General features: G+C 37.5%; 1 protein-coding gene across 8 annotated transcripts in view; it reads left to right on the top strand.

The window, feature by feature from the left end:
- The window catches only part of MRPL1 (mitochondrial ribosomal protein L1), a 93,198-nt gene that overhangs the window by 35,524 nt on the left and 35,608 nt on the right, over positions 1 to 22,066 (top strand). For all 8 annotated transcript variants that reach the window (XR_010943094.1, XR_010943093.1, XR_010943095.1 and 5 more), the window contains 5 exons: positions 6,937 to 7,048; positions 13,878 to 14,136; positions 16,527 to 16,610; positions 17,973 to 18,044; positions 21,406 to 21,517. Coding sequence is in view for 5 of the 8 variants with exons in the window: in XM_067736339.1 (XP_067592440.1) it covers positions 6,937 to 7,048; positions 13,878 to 14,136; positions 16,527 to 16,610; positions 17,973 to 18,044; positions 21,406 to 21,517 (639 nt within the window). In the remaining 3 variants the exon portion in view is untranslated. The remainder of the gene's footprint in view (positions 1 to 6,936; positions 7,049 to 13,877; positions 14,137 to 16,526; positions 16,611 to 17,972; positions 18,045 to 21,405; positions 21,518 to 22,066) is intronic.

The raw sequence follows: 22,066 nt of genomic DNA on the forward strand, positions 1-22,066 counted from the left end.
ATGGTTGACAAATCCTTTCTGCTTTACCCTCAAAATAAATCCAGAATCTGACTTCTTCTCACTACTTCACTGCAACTACCTTCCAAGCCACTACCATCCCTCACCTAGATTTCTCTGCAGTGTACTCTCAACAAGTAGTCTGGTCCTTTAAGAACTTAAATCATGTTACTCCTATGCTCAAAACTCTGCAAAACCTCCCCATTTTTCTAAATCTAAAGTCCTTAGAATGGCCTACAGCTGTGCTGTCTATTTTGTTATCCACAATTGAACACTTCAAATGTGGCTAATCCAACCTGAGTGTATTAAATACACATTAGATTTTGAGGACTTAGTACCAGAAAAAGTAAAATATCTCAATTTTTTTACATTGATAACACGTTGGAATGATATATTTGGGGGTATTAGCTGTAATAAAATGTTAACTTTTATTATTAATTAATTTCCCTGATTTCTGTTTCACCTTTTTTCTAATGTGGCTATTAGAAAATTTAAAGTTATGCATGTGGCTTATATTATACTTCCATTGGACAGCACTGGCCTAGGGTCTTCCATATAATTTTGTGCCTACCTTCTTCCACCTCCATTCACCCAGCTTACCACTCTGAGTTCTTCTCCAGCTGCCCTCCTTCTCACTCACTGTGCTGTAGCACATTGGCTGCTTTGTTCCTGAAACACACCAAGAACATTCCTTTGTTGGGAGGACTTTTTCTCCCAAGTGGAGTGGGCCTGGAACACTTTCTCTAGATATTTGCATGACCGACTTTCTCATTTCTTTCAAGCCTTTGCTCAAATGTCACTTTTTTTTTTTTTTCTTTTGCGGTATGCGGGCCTCTCACTGTTGTGGCCTCGCACAGGCTCCGGATGCGCAGGCTCAGCGGCCATGGCTCACGGGCCCAGCTGCTCCGCAGCATGTGGGATCTTCCCAGACCGGGGCACGAACCCGTGTCCCCTGCATCGGCAGGCGGACTCTCAACCACTGCGCCACCAGGGAAGCCCCAAATGTCACCTTTTTAAAAGGGCCTACCTTAACCTTCCTATTTAAAACTGCAACCCACTTTCCCCTTGATTCTCAATTCGTTTTACCCAGTGGGTTTCCTCTTACCAGTACCATTTTATGTTTGTTAGTATTGTCCATCCCTAGTAGGATGTAAGCTCCGTGAGGACAGGGATTTTATTTGTTTTGTTCACTAAATACTTAAAGCAGTGCTAGCACATGTTTCGTTGGCATAATCGTTGTTTAATAAATAAATGAGTGAATGAATACATGGATCTTCAACAAAATGCCACCCCTCTTCCATGTGTTGTAATGAATATTAAAGTAATTTGAATCCAGTTTTTGCTCTCATTAGTTGACATTTCCTTCTTTCATTCAACAGATGTTTATCATGTCTTCATTTGCCAAACACTGTGTTTTGTGTTAGGAACAGAATAGTGAACAAGTTATATATACTCCTTGGCCATGCATGGTACTTATCATCTATTGAAGAGCGGTCATTCATTGTATAATTACTTTTTTAATTACAGTTGTCCTGAGTGCTGTGAAGGAAAAGTACAGGTTGTTATAAGAGTGTATATGAGAGACCTTAATCTATTCTGAGTCTTCAGGGAAGTCTTTTCTGAAGGATTAGCTTAAGCAGAGTCCCTGAAAGATCATTGGATAGTTACAAATTAGCTATTGGACGGGGGAGTGGGAAGTAGTAGGGGAGAATGTCACAGATGGAGGGAAGATTATATTTGAAAATCTGAAGGTTGTAAAAACCACGGTGTGTTCAAGAAACTGAAAGGATGCCAGTGTATTTGAAGTGTGGCAAGCATGAGAGAGAATGGTGTTAGATGAAGCCTGCTAAATAGGTTAGAAGCAGCTCATGGAGGACCTTTTTAAGAATTTACTTTATTCAGAGAGCAAGGTGAAGCCATCCAAGTGTTGTAAGGGTATGACGAGATTTCGTTTTTAAATCATCCCTCTTATTAGTAGGTGGAAAAGAAATGGAAAGGGCCGAGAGTAGAAGAATAGTTTGGAGTCTGTTGCAGCATTCCATGTAGTAGATGATGGTGGCCTGGACTACAGTGCTTATGGTGGGAAGGCAAAGGCTACATAGATAAGATCTCCTGGGGAAAGTGAGGATTATAGAGTTAGGTTGAGAAACCCTGGGGAACTCTAACCTTTCAGTATCATGTTTAAGAGAATCAGCTAGCAAAGGAGATGGAGTTATTTCCATCTCATTGCCACAGGGTGGGGGTGAGGATAACTTTTGAGAATGAGTGCAGATTCAGTTACGTTCCTAAGTAGTGGAGGAAGTTCTGAGGGCTTCTGTTTTCTCTGAAGTAGCGAGTGAGTTTATTTGCTAAGAGTGAGAGGAGAAGAAATATATTAAAGGAATATAATAAAATACTACAGATAGATAAATTGACTACAGAAGGATTGAAAATACAGATATCATGGCCTAGCAGTGCTATTTAAGTAGTGGTATTTTTGTAGTTTATTTTTTCTTAGTCTATAGCAGTTTGATTTCTGTTGAAAATTTTAATTTCTGGTTGTCATGACTGGGGATTCTAAAAGTAGTGGTTGAGTATTTTATAGCAGGTTGCAATTGATGTATTCAAGAGAATTATTATTTTAAGTATCCTGCCAGGGTTGTGGGGTTCTTGTTTAGTACAATTAGAATTATCTTTTGGAAGTGTTTTCCAAATCTTGAGTGGATAATTGCTCTTCCATCATTTACCATATGTGATTTTTCAAGGTAGCTGGCTTCTTTAAAAATGTGGAAATCTCCTCTTAGACTGTTGCATACCAGCATAGCCACTAAATTTGAGACTCTGGAGGTCAGGAACTGGATCTCATTAGTCTATTTCTCTTCTTTTTCCTAGCCGTTAAAGCCCCGGTTGTGGCTTTTGTGCCACAGTAATAAACAGGTTTCCTATACTGTCCCAAATGTCGGACCCATATGTTCACAGAATTCACAGTCTTGGTGGTTGTCTTGTACTTCAACTTTGTTTTGGAAGATTAGAATTAGAGATGAAATTGAGTTGTTAGGCATGTGGCTTTGATGACGTTTGAGCTGATGATAAGGAGTAGACCAGGGGAAGATAACGGAGCTGGTGCATCCCTGTCAGATGTAACATTAACTGTAAAGGCCCTGAGTGAGGAATTAACTTGAGGGACTCTAGGGATTCAAGGATCTGAAAGAAGGTTCATAGTGAGCAAGTAAGAGAGTGATATGGAGTGACAGGCAGGGGCCGGCTCACATAGGGCCTGTAAACCACAGTGAGGACTCGGTAGCTCTTCTGCGTGCGCAGTGCCCTGCACTTGGAAGCTTAACTCATGAAATGAATTCATTTGATGTGTAGACAAGTCTTACAGCTTACATGCTATTGGTCTATATAATGAGTGGATTTTAAGATATTAGATTTTAATAGTAATTTTACATGAAAACCTAGTTGTAGAGCGCTAATTTAAAAAGTTGAGTTTAGAGAGTTCCCTGGTTGCCTAGTGGTTAGGATTCTGGGCTTTCACTGCCATGGCCCGGGTTCAGTCCCTGGTCCCCCGACGTCCTGCAAACCACATGGCACAGCCAAAAAAAAACAAAATTGAGTTTAAGCCCAATTAAACAGAAAAGAAAATATAGATGACCAAACATGAAAACATATTCAGTCTAATTCATAAGGAAATTTAAATTAAAACAACTCTGCATACCATCTTTCATCTACTAGGTTGACGAATATCAACGTGTTTGGTAACATACTATGTTGGCATGAGTGTATGGAAACAGGCAACCTTTTCATTGCTGGTTGAAATGTATATGGCACTGTTATTGTAGAGAGCAGTATTTATCAAAATTACAAACGTTCATATCCTTTGACCCAGCAAATTCCCTTCTTGAATTTATCCTATGAATATACTTGTATGTGTGCAAAATGATGTTTGTACAAGGTCATTCACTGCAGCACTGTTTATAATAGCAAAATATTATAAATGAACTAATGGCTGGTCACTGATTATGATACAACCACACAGTGTAGTACTTTTGCAGCTCTGAAGAGATGAAGTCTTTATGAACTGATATGAAATTATTGCTGTAATACATATGTATAAACGTACCTTTGTGAAAGGCATACATGAGATTATATATACACATCTCTTATAAATAATGTGTGTACATCTATATCTAATATATGTGTGAAAATGGGCTCTAATACCTTTACATGAAAAATTAAGGTATAGAACAGTGAGTAGAGTGTGCTACCATTTAATAAAAGAGTAGGGAAATAATATTTCTAGAGAGATGCATAAGAAATTACTAACGTGGGAGGGAAGCTGGGTTTTAGGGGTTGGAGGAAGACTTTACTTTTGTATATTCTTTTGTAACCCTTAAATAAAAACATTTTCCTAGTATTTCTACATACAAAAGATATTTATAACATATAAAGAATAATAACTTAAAATTCTGGATACTTACTAGTAAGCTTAAAAAAATAAAGAACATTATCAATACCTTCAAAGGCCTAAGTGCTTTTGTCTTATTTGATCTGTTTCTTCCCCAGAGGTAAGGCACTTTTCCTGAATTTCTATTTTATCACTCCATTGTTTTTCTGTATAGTTTTTTTTTTTTTTTTTTGGCGGCATTGGGTCTTCGTTGCTGTGAGCAGGCTTTCTCTAGTTGTGGTGAGCAGGGGCTACTCTTTGTTGCAGTGCGTGGGCTTCTCATTGTGGTGGCTTTCTTGTTGTGGAGCATGGGCTCTAGGTGCATGGGCTTCAGTAGTTGTGGTGCGTGGGCTCAGTAGTTGTGCTTCGGTTCAGTAGTTTTGGTGCATGGGCTTAGTTGCTCCACAGCATGTGGGATCTTCCCAGACCAGGGCTCGAACCCATGTCCCTGTGTTGGCAGGAGGATTCTTAACCACTGTGCCACCAGGGGAGTCCCCTTCTGTATAGTTTTAACACACGCACACACACACGCGCGCACACACACACACACACACATACTCCTAAATACAATATTGATTACTTATGCATGTTTTTGAATTGAAATAATCCCAAATGAATTCTTTTGCCAGTGACATTTTTGCTCAAATTATGTTTGAAAGATCCATCTATATATATGGTATATAGTTTATTCATTTTTACAGTCCTGTAGCTTTCCATTATAGGAATATACCACAAATTATTTATCCATCCTACTGTAGATACACACTTGGGTTCTTTTCTTCAGTTTTGCCATTTCAACGATGTGATGATCATTCTTGTCTCTTAGTACACGTGTGCAGGAGTTCCTCTAGGGTACATGCCCAGTAGAATTGCTGCATCATTGAGGTGTGCATGCCCATCCTCTTTGGGTAATGCCTTATTGTTTTCCAAAATGGTATTCCAATTCATACTCTTAACTGCTATGTGTAAAATTTATCCTTATGTGATATTTTCAGCTATACAGGACTTTTAAAAAAGTTTTGCCAATTTGCTACATGTAAAACAGTGCTACTTAAATTATCTCATCTACAAACTGTTACCTGTCCAAAATAAGATCAAAGCACTCTTCATTGAGAAAGTCTTGTGGAAAAAAATTTTGTCAGCTGCACTAAATAATATACTTACTTAGTGATGTGTTTGATTTACATGCTGGGTTAATTTTAATTTGGTAACAGATAGGCTGTAACACGCTCACAGACCACTCTTTAAGTAGCACCGTAAAATGATATGTTACTGTGGTTGAAATTAACATTTACCTGATTACTAATAAGACTGTACTTTTTTTTTTTTTTTTTTTTTTTTTTGCGGTACGCGGGCCTCTCACTGTTGTGGCCTCTCTCGTTGCAGAGCACAGGCTCCAGACGCGCAGGCTCAGCGGCCATGGCTCACGGGCCCAGCCGCTCCGCAGCATGTGGGATCTTCCTGGACCGGGGCACAAACCCATGTCCCCTGCATCGGCAGGCGGACTCTCAACCACTGTGCCACCAGGGAAGCCCAAGACTGTACTTTTTTTATATGTTTATGCATCATTTGTATTTCATTTTCAGTTAGAAGTCTGTTCATCTCTTTTGTTTATTTTTCAATTGGGTTGATCTTATATATTCTGGATATTAATCCTTAGTCCAGTATGTATGTTACTATTATAATCTCCCAGTTTTTGGCTTGTCTTTTCACTTTCTTTAAAGTATCTTGGTGTTCTTAACACTAATGTAGTCACTTTTCGGTTACTGCTTTTGGATTTTGTTTGTGAAATTGTTCCCTTCTCAGAGGTCATAAAGATATTTTCCTACATTCTGAAATCCTTTAAGTTTTGCCATTCACATGTAAGTCCTTAGTCCGTCTAGATTTGATTGATTGCGTGTGTGTGTGTGTGTGGTGTGAAATAGGGATCTAAATATACTCTTTTCCCTGTTGATAATCACTTGTCTTAGCACCACTTATTGAATTCTTTGCACAGTGATTTGCAATAACATCTCTGTCATATTTCAGTATCCATATGTACATGGGCTTGTTGCTGGGCTGTTTATTGTTTCATTAGTCTATTTTTCTTGTGCCAATACCAAAGTGTCTTAATTACCATAGCTTTATAACAAGTCTTGACCTCTGGTAAGACAGTACCCTCCACTTTCTTATCCTTCAGAAGTACCTTGGGCAACTTGAATGTATTATCTATACAAGAAAAAAAAAGACTAAAATTTAAATTAAAAATTCAGGATACGTATTTGTAATCTATAATAATAGAGCTAACATACTTTGAGCCTGAACTAGACTACGTTAAAAATAAATTAGGACAGAATTCTTCAATTAGATATGTCTACTTGACTTTAGTTTCAAGAAGTACAGTTTCCATTTTTACACTTTTTAAAGATTGTGGTTAACTCACAAATATTGAATATTTTTGTTTTAGAAAACACTGAGAATGTAAAAACTGTGTATGTAGTGATTAATATTTTACATGTTTGTTTTCTTTCAAGTCTTGATACATCAGCAAAGGCATAGTCTTTCCAAGATGGCTTCTCAGACATCTCTTTATCCTTGTTCTGTGTACGTTCTGGTGCCCAACAGACATTTTGCTGCTGCTACAAGGTAAGTTTTTTTGTTTTGTTTTTACTTTTTTAGTTATTTCATCTGCTATCATTTAAATCTTTGATTAAAAAACAATATGCTTGGGGGGCTTTCCTGGTGGCACAGTGTTTGAGGATCTGCCTGCCAGTGCAGGGGACACGGGTTCGAGCCCTGGTCCAGGGAGATCCCACATGCTGCGGAGCAGCTGAGCCCGTGTGCCACAACTACTGAGCCTGAGCTCTAGAGCCCACGTGCCACAACTACTGAAGCCTGCGTGCCTAGAGCCCGTGCGCCGAGGCAGGAGCAGTGGGAGGCCCGCGCACCGCAGCGGGGGGTAGCCCCTGCTCTCTGCAGCTGGAGAGGGCCCGCGAGGTGGCAGGGACCCAACACAGCCAAAAATAAAATAAATAAATTAAAAAAAAAAAAGAAATATGCATGTTTTTAAAAAACTGTGAAAATTTATTAGCAGATAATTTTTTCCATGTCTAACAATGAGTTATTCAGTAGCTTGATGAGAATCATAGTATTCGCAATTTTAATTGTGGTTTTAATATTTTAACGTATTGACTTTATGATATACTAAAAAAATAGTTTTTTCATGGCTGATTTTCTGTCAGGATCTGAGACAGGGTAGAGGGGCTTGTGCTTGCTTCTCTCTTCTCTCTTGCCACTCTGAATCTCCTCTCTTCTGCGTGTATGTGCATATACTCATGGTTTGCCAGTGGCATCTCTGACTCTGGTTTTGCTTCTCTCTTGACAATAGGTTCTTTTTCTTGCTTCTTTGTATATCTCAGAATATTTTATTGACTGCTAGACATTTTGTTCGAACAGTTGAGACTAAAGTACATACTATTTATGCCTGGAAATGGGCATGCCTCTTCTGTCACAGTGTTAAGTCAATCCAGTCAAAAGTTGAGCTGGGGTTTGGTTTTGTTACTGCTATGGTTACCACCACCAGCTTCAGATTTCTGTACTGTTACCTTGTGCTTAGGGTGGGGGCTGGGTTGCTGGAAGGTTTTTTTTCTCAGTGTTGCTGTTCCGTGCTCAGTTTTCAACCTTGCCTGTGCAGCTGTGCCTCAGAAGGGGGTCACTCTCCATACTCTTGCTCCTCCCCAAGTAGAAGACTGCTATTGCTTATTACTCAGTGCTTGTCAGGCTGGTGATGGGTGCAGAAGGGATTCTGTGTTTTCCAAGTTCAGCCATTGTCTTAAGTAGGCCCACTGTTGCTGGTCCTTGGGCATGAGGTTTTCTCAGTATTTCTCTCCCTCCCCCCATGGTATGTATCTATTGCAGGTCTTGTGCCGTAGTGCCTGGACCCTTCCATAGCTTTATTGGTAGATGATACTGCACTCAGGACTATTTCCTGCCCCACCCCTGAGGATAAAAGTTTTAGTGTTTTTTCTTCTTTCTAGTGTTTTTTTCTTCTTTTATTTCCGTACATACAGTGGGTGTTTACCTGTGCCCTAGAGGGCTTCAGGGTTACTTGCCTTTCCGGCTGTAGTAGCTGATCTTCTCCATACTGCACCCTTGAAGGAGGCTCCCTAGTCCCCTGGCCTGCTCCCGTCTTTCCCGGGAGCATCTGGTGGAGGTCTGTGGAAAAGGCCCACGCAGTAAGTGTGAACTCCCCTTGTGTCTGGATCTCTCAGGGGGTTTATACGTTAGTGCTAAAAGTTTAGCTGATTTTTTTTCCTTCCTGCTTGCCTTCCTCTTATTCTCTGCTACAGGTGAGACCCTCCTGGCTGTATGCATATGGAGTGGGGTTGTGGGGAGATTTCAGACCTGTTTGGTTGCCCTACGATCTCAGCTCTGTGATGCATTCAAGAAAAGTTGTGATTTTATCTGACTCTGTCATTGTTAATGCTCTTTCCAGCTTTTATTTGTATTGACAGGCTTTATTCTGTCAGTTTTTACATTTTAGGTATAAGCAGAACTTCTGCATTTATTTTATTTTATTTATTTATTTATTTATTTGGTTGCTTGGGGTCTTAGTTGTGGCAGGTGGGCTCATTAGTTGTGGCACTTGAACTTTTAGTTGCAGCATGTGTGTGGGATCTAGTTCCCTGATCAGGGGTTAAACCTGGGCCCCCTGCATTGGGAGCGCGGAGTCCTATTCACTGCGCCACCAGGAAGTCCCTGCATTTAAGTTTAATGAATAAACCAGCATCAAAGGTGGGTGTTTGTGATTTTATTTATTTGATTACACTGAGAAGTAAGAATTCCAAACATTGGCATTCCATTAATAGTTATATGCCCTAGGCATTTTCTCTTTAGTTCTGTTCAGTTCAGTTTAGTTTGACTGAGGTTGTGTACCCTCCTACCTCCACCCCAATTCCTCAAAGTAAAGGCTTCTTCAGCCTTAAAAGGACTTGGATCTCTGGGGTCACAGATCTTCAAGGATCTTGAAGTGAGCTTTATTATAGCACTGATTTTTTTCTTATCTTGTTTTATTTGGGTATGACCGTGGAATTATTTTTTCCTTTCATTCTCTTGGACGTAGGAGACAGGTGAAGCAGGGAGAAAGTTATTACCTGAAAACAGTCTCTTATTACTCATTTAATCTGTGTGGTTTAGTTACCCAGGTAACTACAGCTAAATTCTGTTCTCTCTAATTCAGACTGCCAGGTGTTTCTCCCTCGCCTTCCCCAAAACCTTTCTAATATGATTATTTTATTCTCTGAGAATAATAGTATTTAAGTTCTCCTGATAGGGCCTTACATAATTGCATGAACAACAGAGTTCTTCTGGATGTGATTCTTATGAATAAAGGCAGACAATTTTTGGAGTGTCATGGAAAACAACAGGTGGTGGGTTTATAAAATTAATTATTATTGACAGATTTTATTCAATTGCAGTTTTTTATTAATTTTGGAAGACAGTATTTTCCTTAAAGTCCTATTTGCTCTGTGTTATAATGATGTACTTTATTTTTCTTTTTACTAAAATAGTGTTCTGTTTGTAACTTAATATTTTCACTGAACCGTCTCAAATATTTTGTGAAACAAGGTCTAAAGTATAAATAAGTAAACTGCTGTATATCCCAACCCAGTCTCATTATGTATCAGACTTATATTGGGTTTTGCAAATATTTATTACTTTAAAAATCATATTTTAGCCTCTGGGGACTTCATATTACTAATTGCAAATTAAATGGACAGGTTCAGTCATGGTTAAAAATATAGTGGTGAAATCAGCATTTACATAAAGTAAATCTGGAGGTTACAGTTACAATATTTATTCCTTTGTTAATCTTAGAGAGTTTATTACTAAAACAGGCTCTCTAGGCTCCTTCTTCTATTGGCCTCACTGCTCTTTTACTAAATATAAAATGTGATTTCTCCAGTTTGGAAGGTTTCAGGATTTTGTGGTGTACTCCCAAATACCATTGGGGCATGTCGCATCATCCACCCAGGCACCTACTTAGACTTGTCAGCAGTCCAGTGGTAGGACACCTGTGTCCCATTAAAAATGAGCACTGTAATTATCTGCTATTTGGTCAAATTGCTTATTAGTTGGGAGGATACTCTTATTAGCTATGGTAATAAGGATTCATCCAGTGCTATAAGTGACAGTGGAATTATATGTTGGATTGGTTTTTGAGGTTCTTTTTTAAAATATCATTTTACTGTCATCCATTTCTTTTGCATAAATTTTCTAGGACCCCATATTGGTTTTCTGTTGCTGCTGTAACAAATTACCACAAACCTTGTGGCTTAAAACAACTCAAGTTTATTATCTTGCAGTTCTGTAGGTCAGAATTCTGACATGGATCTCACTGGACTAAAATCAAGGAGTCATCAGAGCTTCGTTCCTTTCTGGAGGCTCTAGGGGAGAATCTGTTTCCTTGCATTCCCAGGTCGAGAGGCTACCCATATTCCTTGGCTCATGGCTCCCCCTTCCTCTGTCTTCAAAGCTAGGAATGGCATATTGAGTCCCTTTCATGCTCAGATTTCTCCTGTCTCTTCCCATCTCTATCAGATGCGGATGAGAAAGGGGAAAGTTTCTCTGCTTTCAAGGACTGTGTGATTTGGGCCTACCTGGGTAGTCCAGGATAATCTCCCCATCTCAAGTTCTTTAACCTTAATCCCATCTGCAGAGTCCTTTTTGCCAGGTAGAGACGGACATCTTTGGGAAGCCATTATTGTGTCTACCTTAGAACCCAGACATCTTTCTAAAATATTATTTCACTAATTTAAAACTTTTATGGTTAAAAGATTAAAGGTGTGACTTGAATGAATGCTGAGAAAATATATCATCTCTAGCTCTGACTTCTTAACTTCAAACTCTTACCTGTAATTTTCTGTTGAACATATTTTCTTAGTTTGGAAGCATCTTGTTAGCATTTGCTATGTAACAAACTCCTTTATAATTAATTATCATTGCCCACACATCTCCGGGTGGGCTGAGCTAAGCTAGGTTTGGATGGGTGTCTCTGATGACCTTGGCTGGGCTTGCTGTGCCTCCATGAGTCCGCTGCAGGTCAGCTGAGAATTGTCCAATCTAAGGGCTCTGTGGGGCAGCTGTGTTTCACACTTCTTGCCTCCTCCCACCTTGGGCTACCCCGGTCCTGTTCTTATGAAAATGGCAGAAATACAAACTTACAAGTGGAAACAGATGAAGCCTCTTATGCCTTAAGCTTAGAGCATAGAAACTGTCACTTTTGCTTTATTCTATTGGTCTACTAGTCACATGACCAAATCAAGGCACTGAGAAATATACTCCACCCTTTTAATTGGGAGGAACTGCAGAGTCACTTAGCAGAGGGACTTGAATAGAGAGAGGGGGTAAGGAATTGGGGCCAGTGATGCAACTAACCCCACACTCAAACTCTGTTTACCCAAACTGAACTCATCTCTGTGACTACCTTCCTCATAAGAAACCTGTTTTGCTTTCTTTATTTCTGGTTTTAGTTAATGATACTACTCTAGTCACCCAAGCCAGAACCCTACGAAGTATTCTAGAGTCTTCTCTTTCCCCTTTCCCTCTCTTCAATATTTACCTTGTAAAATATCTCTGTAATCTGTCCAGCCTATTACCATCACTGCTCTGGTTCAGGCTGTCATACCTCCTTAAGAAGAGAGGGAGCGAGTTGTCTCTTAATTGTCTCCAGTCTAGCTTCCGTCAAATCCATCCCTTATATTGCAGCCAGAATACTCTACCTGGAATACAGATCCCACTCCTGTTCAGTGGCTTCTCATTGCTTCTAGAGGAGGCTCTCTGTGATCTAGATCTGCCAGCCTCATGTGCTGCTGTTTCCTGACTTTTGCTTTACCTTTAGTTCAGGAGTCAGCAAAATATGGCCAGTGGGCCAAAAAATCTGGCCTGCCATCTATTTTTGTACAGTTCATGAGCTGAGAATGTTTTTCACATTTTTAAGTGATTGGGAAAAAAAGGGAAAAAAGGAACAGTATTTTGTGACACATGAAAATTATAAAATTTAAACCAGTGTTCATAAATAAAGTTTTATTGGAATGGAGATACACTCATTCATTTTTTAATTGGCTGTGGCTGCTTTCACATTACAATGGCAGAGTTGAGTCATTGAGACAAGAGACCGTAAAATATTTGCTCTCTGATCCCTTACAGAAAAAGTTTACCAACCCCTGCTCTAGTCAGCTAGAACTTATAATAGCTCCCCTTATGTACCATTCTGTTTATCATGCCTCAGTACTTTTATTACATTGTTTCTTTGCCTGGATAACTCTATAGCTTTATTGCTATATAATTTACGTACCAAACAATTCACCCATATAAAGTGTACAATTCAGTGGTCTTTGGTATATTCACAGCATTGTGCAACCGTCACCACAGTCAGTTTTAGAACATGTTCATTATCTTCCCGCAAAACCTTATGCCCATTAGCAGTCGCTCCCCATTTCCTTAACCCTCTCCCCTGGCCCTAGACAACCACCAAATCTACTTTCAGTTTCTATAGATGTGCCCATTCTTGATATTTACTATAAATGGAACCATACAACATGTGGTGCTTTTGTGACTGGCTTCTTTCACTTGGCATAATGTGTTTAAGGTTTATACAAATTATAGCATGTATCAGTGCTTCATTTCCTTTCATTGCCTATTAATATTCTGCTGTATGAATATACCACATTTTGTGTATCCATTCATCAGTTGATGGACATCTGGGTTGTTTTACTTTTTGACTCTTTTGAGTAATGCTGCTATGAATATTTGTGTACAAGTGTTTGTGTGGTCATATATTTTCATTTCTCTTGGGTATATATCTGGGCTAATTCTTCCTTATCCTTCAGGAATTGATTTTGGGGTCATCTCTTTCAGAACTCTTCCCTTCCTCCTAGGCAGGGTTAATGTCTTTTCCCTATGGCCCTGATAACATTCTCAAAGTATTTACCACATCATATTGAAATTATCTCTTTGCATGTCTGTCTCCTCTAAGTTTCTGGAGAGCAACATCAATGCCTTATCCAACTTTGTATCAATTGCAAACAGTTCAAAAGTTCACTTAATATTTGTTGCACTAGAAAAACTATAAAATAATCTATGCTTTTGAATTAAAATAAACTTTATCTTTTGTCTTTTTTTGGTCTAATGTACATTGCCTTTTTTTTTTTTGCGGTATGTGGGGTTCTCACTGTTGTGGCCTCTCCCATTGTGGAGCACAGGCTCCGGATGCGCAGGCTCAGCGGCCATGGCTCACGGGCCCAGCCGCTCCGCGGCATGTGGGATCTTCGCGGACCGGGGTTACGAACCCATGTCCCCTGCATCGGCAGGTGGACTCTCAACCACTGCGCCACCAGGGAAGCCCCATTGCCTTTTTTTTTAAGTCTCTTGGACTACATATTGAGATAACTGATCTTGAATTTTTTTTTTTAAGGCCTGCAAAGAAAACAAAAAAAGGTGCCAAAGAAAAAGCATCGGATGAGAAAAAAGATGAGATAGAAAAAATAAAGTCATATCCCTTTATGGAAGGTGAACCTGAAGATGATGTCTACCTAAAACGCTTATATCCAAGGCAGATATACGAGGTTGAGAAAGCTATTCACTTACTTAAGAAATTTCAAGTTCTGGACTTTACTAATCCAAAGCAAGGTGTCTATCTTGATTTGACACTGGATATGACACTGGGGAAGAAGGTATGTAGACTCAATTAAAATTTATTTGTGAACAGTGGTTGAAAGAATTGCCGTTTCTTCATTTAAGCAATTTTTGTCTCCTGTAATAATTTTTAGAAAATCTTGTGCTCTTTCTGAACTTTAGGTTGAAAAATATGTTTGTTTGTCTTAATTTTCCAAATATAAGATAAAATGTTGAATGTACTCTGCAGAGTTGATGAACATATATCTCCTCTTCATCTGAAAGTCACTGGTATAAATTTCAATAAAAGTAGTGTTAAAATTAATTGAGGTATTGCTGTAACTTTGAAAAATGACTTAGGCTGCCTGGGTATGTTGTTCCTTCTCTGTAAATGAGGACTTTGGATTAGCTTAGTAGCCTTCAGATGTGTTCCTTAGAATCCTAAAGTTGAGAGTAAGTTTGGGTGGAGTTCCAAGCCCCTTACTCTCATCTCAGCCAGAACCTTTCTACTTTGTCTGTTTATATATTGCAGTTCCATGGAAGACTTGTTTATAAAATTCTGAAAGTGGGAAAAACACTAGATTAGATTTGAGGTCCATTACAGCTCTAAATTTTATAAGCTTCTCACTTAAGTCTGAGTTTTTTGGAGATGATATTTTAATTTTTACTCCGAGAATGTCTTTTTTGGGTCCATCTAGAAGGTATATAGTTTTGAATACAATTTAACAACCTCAACGACAACAATTCATTGAGCACGTAGAAGGAGGCAGTACAGCATAGTGCTTAAGAGCATAGGCTCTGGAGTCGGGTTACAGTACAGGCCAGAATCCTGGCATCACCAGTTACCTGCTCTTTAAGCTTCTGGTTTAACCTCTCTAAATCTCAGTTTTTTCCTCTCTTTATAAAGGGGGATAAAATGCTTATTAGTTCATTTGGTTATAGTGAGGATTAAATGAGATGATAGTGAAGGATTTGGTAAGAGTTTAATAATAACGATCAACATTTACTGGAAACTTTCTGTGTACCAGCCACAGTGCTAAATGCTTTGCATGCATTTGCTCATTTAATTCTATAATAATCTCAGAAGAGGAAGCTGAGACACAGAAAGTGAAGTAACTTGCTCAAGGTCACAGAGTAGGGGGTGGAGTTAGGATTTGAACCAAGGTCTGTCTCATTTCTTAGTTCTTATTTATTATAGTTCATACCAGCCCTGTTGTAATTTTATTTTATACCATAGTGTTACTGTTCTTTTATTTTAAATTGTTGTACTGTCCAAGATAATCACTTTCTCAGTCAACCATTAATGTAGTTTATAACGAAGTCTTGTATGACCACAGGTTTCATTTCATAAATGGAAGCCGCTTGTAAACTAATAACATTGGAAGGGTACAGTTGTTTTCCTGAGACATTTTTTGTTATTGATAGAGTGCTTGTAAAACAAGCCAGCATTCCCCCAGGGGATGCTATTGTGATTGCTTGCCATTGAAAAATTTACTGAAGTAAGTTGTGACATGTTAATGGCAAAGGAATGCCAGTCAGTAAAACTGAGTTGCATGTCTGATACAAAGTGTGCTTAAGAGTTTGTGCCTTCTTGTCTGAAAAGAAATTCTCAGGAGGTTATTTCTATGCAAAGCTTTTCTAAAAATATAATCTTTCAATCAGTTTAATTAGGGAGCAACTCCTTTTCTCTTTCTTCCAGACCTTAAGGCCGCACCAAAACTATGGGCCTAGAACTTGTTTCCCTGCGACGTCTCCCTAAGAGATCTGAGCCATAGGCCTAGACAGGTCCTTGACCCAATGACTGAACATATTAGTTCTGAGGCCCTGTAGAAACTCCACCTGTATTAGGGCGCCTCACATGCATTCCATTATTTATTTGGGATTTTCCAACTGGCTTCCCAAATATATCTGAAAGTGGTGGGTGGTCCAGGTAATTTCAAAATAGACCCACTCAGAAGAGCCTTTCAGGTTTGGCAATCAATCTTGGATTTAAAGTTAATATCATCTGATTTACCTGATTGTTTAGAGCCAGTGATGGAAATTAGGGGTGACCTACTGAACAGATCAGCTGGATATTGTTCAATATGCATAGCTATATACATGTCCTGCTTGATGCTATTAAAAAAATTACATGTTCTTTTGAATTTAATTCACGGCAGCAAACATTTATTGGCATCCATCATGTGGAAAGCATTGTACTAGGTGCTGGGGAAGATATGGATTGTGCAAACTCATCTGTTAATATGTGAGAGACTGTGATGAATGATGTAGAGATAGAAGCCAAGTGCCGTGGAAGTATGGAGCTGGGGAGAGAGATTTAGATTTTTATTAGGATTTCTTACAAAAGAAATATAATCTCTTATGCCTTAAAGTGTAACCAGTGAATATTTCAGATATAGAAAAGCTGAATGAATTTTTCATAATTGATTTTCCATTGTTGTGTATTTAGAAAAAAGTGGAGCCGTTTGCCAGTGTTCTTAGTTTGCCATACCCATTTGTTTCAGAGACCAGTAAAGTTGCTGTATTTACAGGGGTGAGTAACCTTTGTCAACTTTTTATATCGTCTAATTTTTTTTACATATCACATTAGTCAATGATTAGAATAACTGAATGAGGGCTTCCCTGGTGGCACAGTGGTTGAGAGTCCACCTGCCGATGCAGGGGACACGGGTTCGTGCCCCGGTCCAGGAAGATCCCACATGCCGCGGAGCGGCTGGGCCCGTGAGCCATGGCCGCTGAGCCTGCGCGTCCGGAGCCTGTGGGAGAGCCGTAATGGGAGAGGCCACAACGTGAGAGGCCCACATACCGCAAAGAAAAAAAAAAAAAAAGAATAACTGAATGAGTAGAGTTAGAGGAAACCTTAGCATTCCTCTAGACTTATTTTCCCCACATGACGCTCAAAGCAATTAGATGACTTATTTGAGGTTGGTCCTTCTGATTAGCTTGAGAAAGAGCTAAGCCACAATGTTAACTTCATCATTATTCATCTACCATATTATGTTTCTCACAAGAAACTGAAGAGAAGTATAGAATTTATCCTACTAGCTGCTGCTTCCTACTGAAGCTCTTCAAACAAGAATAACATTGACATTAAAGCAGTTGGCCCATTTAGTGCTATGAAGACATAGAAACCACACTTTTAAAATGGTCTAGTCTGGAAAGTCAAGAAAGTCAGGGTGATAACAAGTGTAGTAATACAGCTCTTTGTCATTCTTTTTGTATTATAAACATTTGTTTATAACATATTCATGAATTTGTTTTATAAGGTGTTTTGATTCCTCTCTATCTGTCTCACTTTCAATGAAGAAATTCTTTACTCTTTTCCTAGGAAAGTAGAGAATATAGCTCTTGGAATGCCACAAAACTTGAGTAAATAAGGGAGTGATATGTTTTCACAGTAAAACCAAATGGCATGAATGGAACATATAGAAAAAAAAAAAACCCTAATACTGTGCATTTTTCTTTGAATTTTCAGACAATAGGCTAAATTTTGGTTCTCGTTTCTTAAATTAAAAAAATTTTACTCTTGTATATTGGTTTGATAAAATGTCTCCATTTAAATTAGCAAAACTAAATATATTTTAATCTTTTACTTTTGGAAGATGATGTATTGATAGCATTGGAGACTAAGGACCACTTGGTGGGTTCCTAATATGCCATTTTGATGTGTTTCCTCATATGTTGAGTCAAGAAACACTTTAATCACCTCTAAACTAAACTTGTTCTGGATGTAATATCTCTGATGCATCTAGTTGAAAATTGATGCACATTCAATTAAAAGTAAAAAAAAAAAAACCCAGTTTTTATTTTGAACTGTGGTATTATTTCTGACAAATACTTGAAAGCAGACTGAATTTGCTTAAAGATTGATGTTCATACTATTGTGTTTTGGTAGAATGCATCAGAGATAAAAATAGCCGAAGAAAATGGAGCTGCATTTGCAGGAGGAACTAATCTGATTCAGAAGGTACAGTATTGTTTTCATGTTCATTAGTTATAGAAATTGTTCTGTTATCTTTGCCATCTGTTGATTTATTACATGTGGAACATAACCACTCTGTTCATATCTTTTGATCAATGGTTAGTAGAGCTTTACAGAACAGGGGAAAATTTTCCTACTCTTCTGAGTCTCAAAATAAAGCTAAGAAAAAACTATCCAGACTTTCTTATATTAACTATGCTTGATTTATATTGTGATTTATTTTTCTTTGCTTCCTATATGTTTGTGAGAGTTCTGTGGGTAGACTGGAAAGGGCAGTATGACTCTTTCTGGTTTTGAATGTGAGATTTGAGATGAAGTGCAAAAGGTAGCACACATGGATATCTCTATTCACGTTTTGAAGGTCAGATATTTGTTTTGCTTTCTTGGAGTGAAAAGTGTGATTTGCTTTAGTAGATCACAAAGGATAGTATCTGACCTCTATAGTATGGTACTTTTAGTTACTCTTAACTTTTACCTCCCCAACTTCATCAGTTCAAGTAATGTAGGCTTAGCATGGAGGCAAAAAAATGATTATATAGCCTGCCTTGGGAAAATAACAAAGAATTTGTGGAGCCCATTTGAAACAAAGACAACATTTTTTTTTTTTTAAAGAGGTGGGGAGGGGAATTTTCTGGTGGTCCAGTGGTTAGGACTCCTCACTTTCACTGACGAAGGAACTAAGATCCCATGTGGCCAAAAAAAAAAAAAAAAAAAGACGTGGGGAGAAGAGGCACATTTGTTGAATTTTGGGAGTTATTTCTGAAATACAAAAGATTTCCCTAACATTCTCTAAAATCTTCTCTTCTAAATTTAATCCTTTAGACTGTGGAATACTTATTGTTTTGTTTTTAGAACTGGAGAAAGTGATATGAAAATTTATCTTTTGTCCTGTATCCAGATTTTGATTTGGGGGAAGTTTTAACTGGACCATTAACTGGACCAAGCACAACAGTGCTTGTAGTGTGTTTTTTTCTACCCCAGTAGTTCTCTAAATTTGGTGTGGATTCTGGATTTTTAAGGAGAATCTCTAGAATTATTTTGGGGAACAGAACTAATGGAAAATATGAAGAGATTGTACTTTCATACAGCTTCTAGGTCAAAGTTAGAGGGTGGTACCCAATTCTCTCTCATGTATCATAAATTTTAAATTAGTAAGATTATTAAAATTCTTTTAATATTAAAAAATAAACAATACCACATATTCTTTGGAATTTGAGAGTGTAGCTTGGACCCCGGAGTCAGAGAATGAACTATTCTTATTAAACTTGTGTACTGCCTTCCATCTGTTTTCTTCCGCAAGCATAAGAGTATCTTATAGAACAGGCATAGCAACAGTGAAGTTTGAATAGATATCTCCACTTCTTAAATGTTAAGTAAGAAGTTACTTCTCAAGAAAGAAATGGTATGGGAGCAGAAAGTATTCTGTATCATTAAGTTCATTAAATAAAATATTTTGAAAAAAGTAACCCAAATAAGGAAACCAGGTGCATTTTGAAATTATTTGGTAAGTAAAATTTTACAGGTACAGAATTTCTCTTTAGGTGCCCCACTGATGATCTATTATTAGAGGGAAAAATGCCACCTATATAAGGCATAAAAACCAATATATTCTTGCAGATTACCCCCTGGTATCTTTTAAAACTCATCCATTTTATTTTCAAAAGGTATTCAGGTTGTGAAGTAAATTCAGTACAGTTTTGTAAATAGTATCATGGCTGCAATTTTTTTTTTTACTCATTCTTGTATTTTTTAATTAAATATCAATACTGTTTTACTTAGTGCTTATAATAGGTAAATGTAGGATGAATTTACTGAACTTTTAGTCATTTCTTAGGTAAGACTTTATTTACTAAATTCATTTTGCTTTAATTACAATACTTGTGAAATATCACAAGTATGCTTGGTTCTGAGGGATTTTTAAATAGTTTCATTTTTACTTGTCTCTAAAGCATGCATGCTTTTCATCCATATAGTTTTATATTATTCAATGATATGATCTTAAGGTTAACTATCGCATAACTTTCAAACATAATTTTAAATTTAATTCAAAGGAACATGTTTTAGAATCAGTATTAGAAGATGTTGGAGTAGAAATGTCACATACAGTTCTTTTACATTTCAAAGTTGCCTCTGCTTTCATGTTTCTAGTGATGAGAGCCCTGGTTCTGGAACCACACTGCCTGTGTTTCAGTTCTGGGTCTGCCTCTTAAAAGTGCACAGATTGACTCGTCCTCCTTAAGCCCTCCATTTCCTTATCTGGAATGTGTGGTCAATAGTACTGTCTTTGTAGATTTATTGTAAAGACTTGATGAACTAAACCATGTATGATGCTTAGCAGAATGCTTGGCATGTTATAAGTTCTCTTTTAAAGTAAGTTGTTATTGTTGAGGGGAGTACAGTATGTTGTTTAGGGAGTAAAGAATTTGTAAAAAGAAGAAATAGTAACAGGAAGATAAAATTCCAGAATCACACTTAATTTTGCCAGGGTCCAGGTTTTTACAGTTCAGTGTGTAACCCCAAACCAAGGCTTTGAATGACATACTGTGATAAGACTTTATGCAAAAAAATCATTGGTAAAATATTTGTTGTCCAGGCAGTATTGTTCTAAAAAGTTGCTTCATTTTATAATCAACTGAATTTTTAAATGGAGTATACTGTAGGAGTAAAACAATTATTTTGGGTGCCTGCCTGAATTAATTTAAAATGTCTTTTAAAAATTGAAATTATTTTCTTTGCTCTTAGAATAGAAATAGAGTATGGATAATAAACTATAAGTAAACTTGTCTTTGACCATTCCACTCCTCTTTCATTTTTTGGAGGCAAAGAGAATTTTGGTTTCAATTCTTTGTGAAAATAATTATAGACTCAGTTCTCCTGATGCTCCAAATTTAGGGAAACAGTGTAGTTGCTAGTGATTTGGCAGCTAGTGGTTATTAATTTTACATGAGATCTATTACAGAATTTTCAACATACTCCTTCAGTTTTGATGGACATATGAATTCACCTTTGTGGGACTGTATGAGCCGTGTACACATCAGTGATATGTTCTAGCTTCTAACACTTTGCCACACATAACGCCATGGAAGAATTAAGCCCATTAAATGTTTGTTTATTTGTTTGTTTTTAATGGATGTAGCTATTTTTAAAAGAAAACATCAGAAAATGTTTTACTTCTGATGGTTTTCATAATTGATAAATGTGTTCAAATGATCCTTGTGGTTAAAGAATTGTGCTTAATGGCTGTTTTCTAAATTATAAGGGAAATTATTGCTACATTAGACTTTATTTTTAGAAGGATAAAGCTTTTTATACAATCTAAGGATATCTTTTCCCCCCTGATTTTTAGATTTTGGATGATGAAATTCAACCAGACTTTTATGTAGCTGTTCCAGAAATAATGCCGGAGCTTAATCCATTAAGGAAGAAACTGAAAAACAGATTTCCTAAGCTTACGCGAAGTAAGGGAGAATTCTTTTACTATTTCAACATGCTATCAACAACTTTCTATATATATGTTTAGTTAGAAAACAAAATTGCTAATATATGTGTAGAATAAATAATATGTTCTGGTGTTTGAGTTTTGTGTTATATAGGAACATATGGATTTAATATTTTTTTTCCTTTGGCATTAATATTGGTGATTTAATGTAATTTGAAGACCTAGTGACTTTATAATACCAGATCTTTTAATTTAGGCCATATTCTAGTTTTAAATTAGTGGAACATATTACCCACTACGTATGTTATCATCATACTATTTTATACCTCTTTATCAATATAACATGTATTCTCATTTATGTTAACATTCAACATATATGTATGAATGCTTACTGTGTATGGTTCTGCAGTTATTTCCCTTGAGCAACTTTTCCCTTGTGGATATTTCCCCCTTATGAAACCTAGTAAGAGAAGTAAGGGTGCTACATAAATAGCCTCGTTATAAAGTATGAAGTAGTATATGATAAATTCACAAGGTGCTGTAGGTGTTCAGTAGAGGAGGAATTTAT

Source organism: Pseudorca crassidens, chromosome 4 (assembly GCF_039906515.1).
Source record: "Pseudorca crassidens isolate mPseCra1 chromosome 4, mPseCra1.hap1, whole genome shotgun sequence".
NCBI lineage: Eukaryota > Metazoa > Chordata > Mammalia > Artiodactyla > Delphinidae > Pseudorca > Pseudorca crassidens.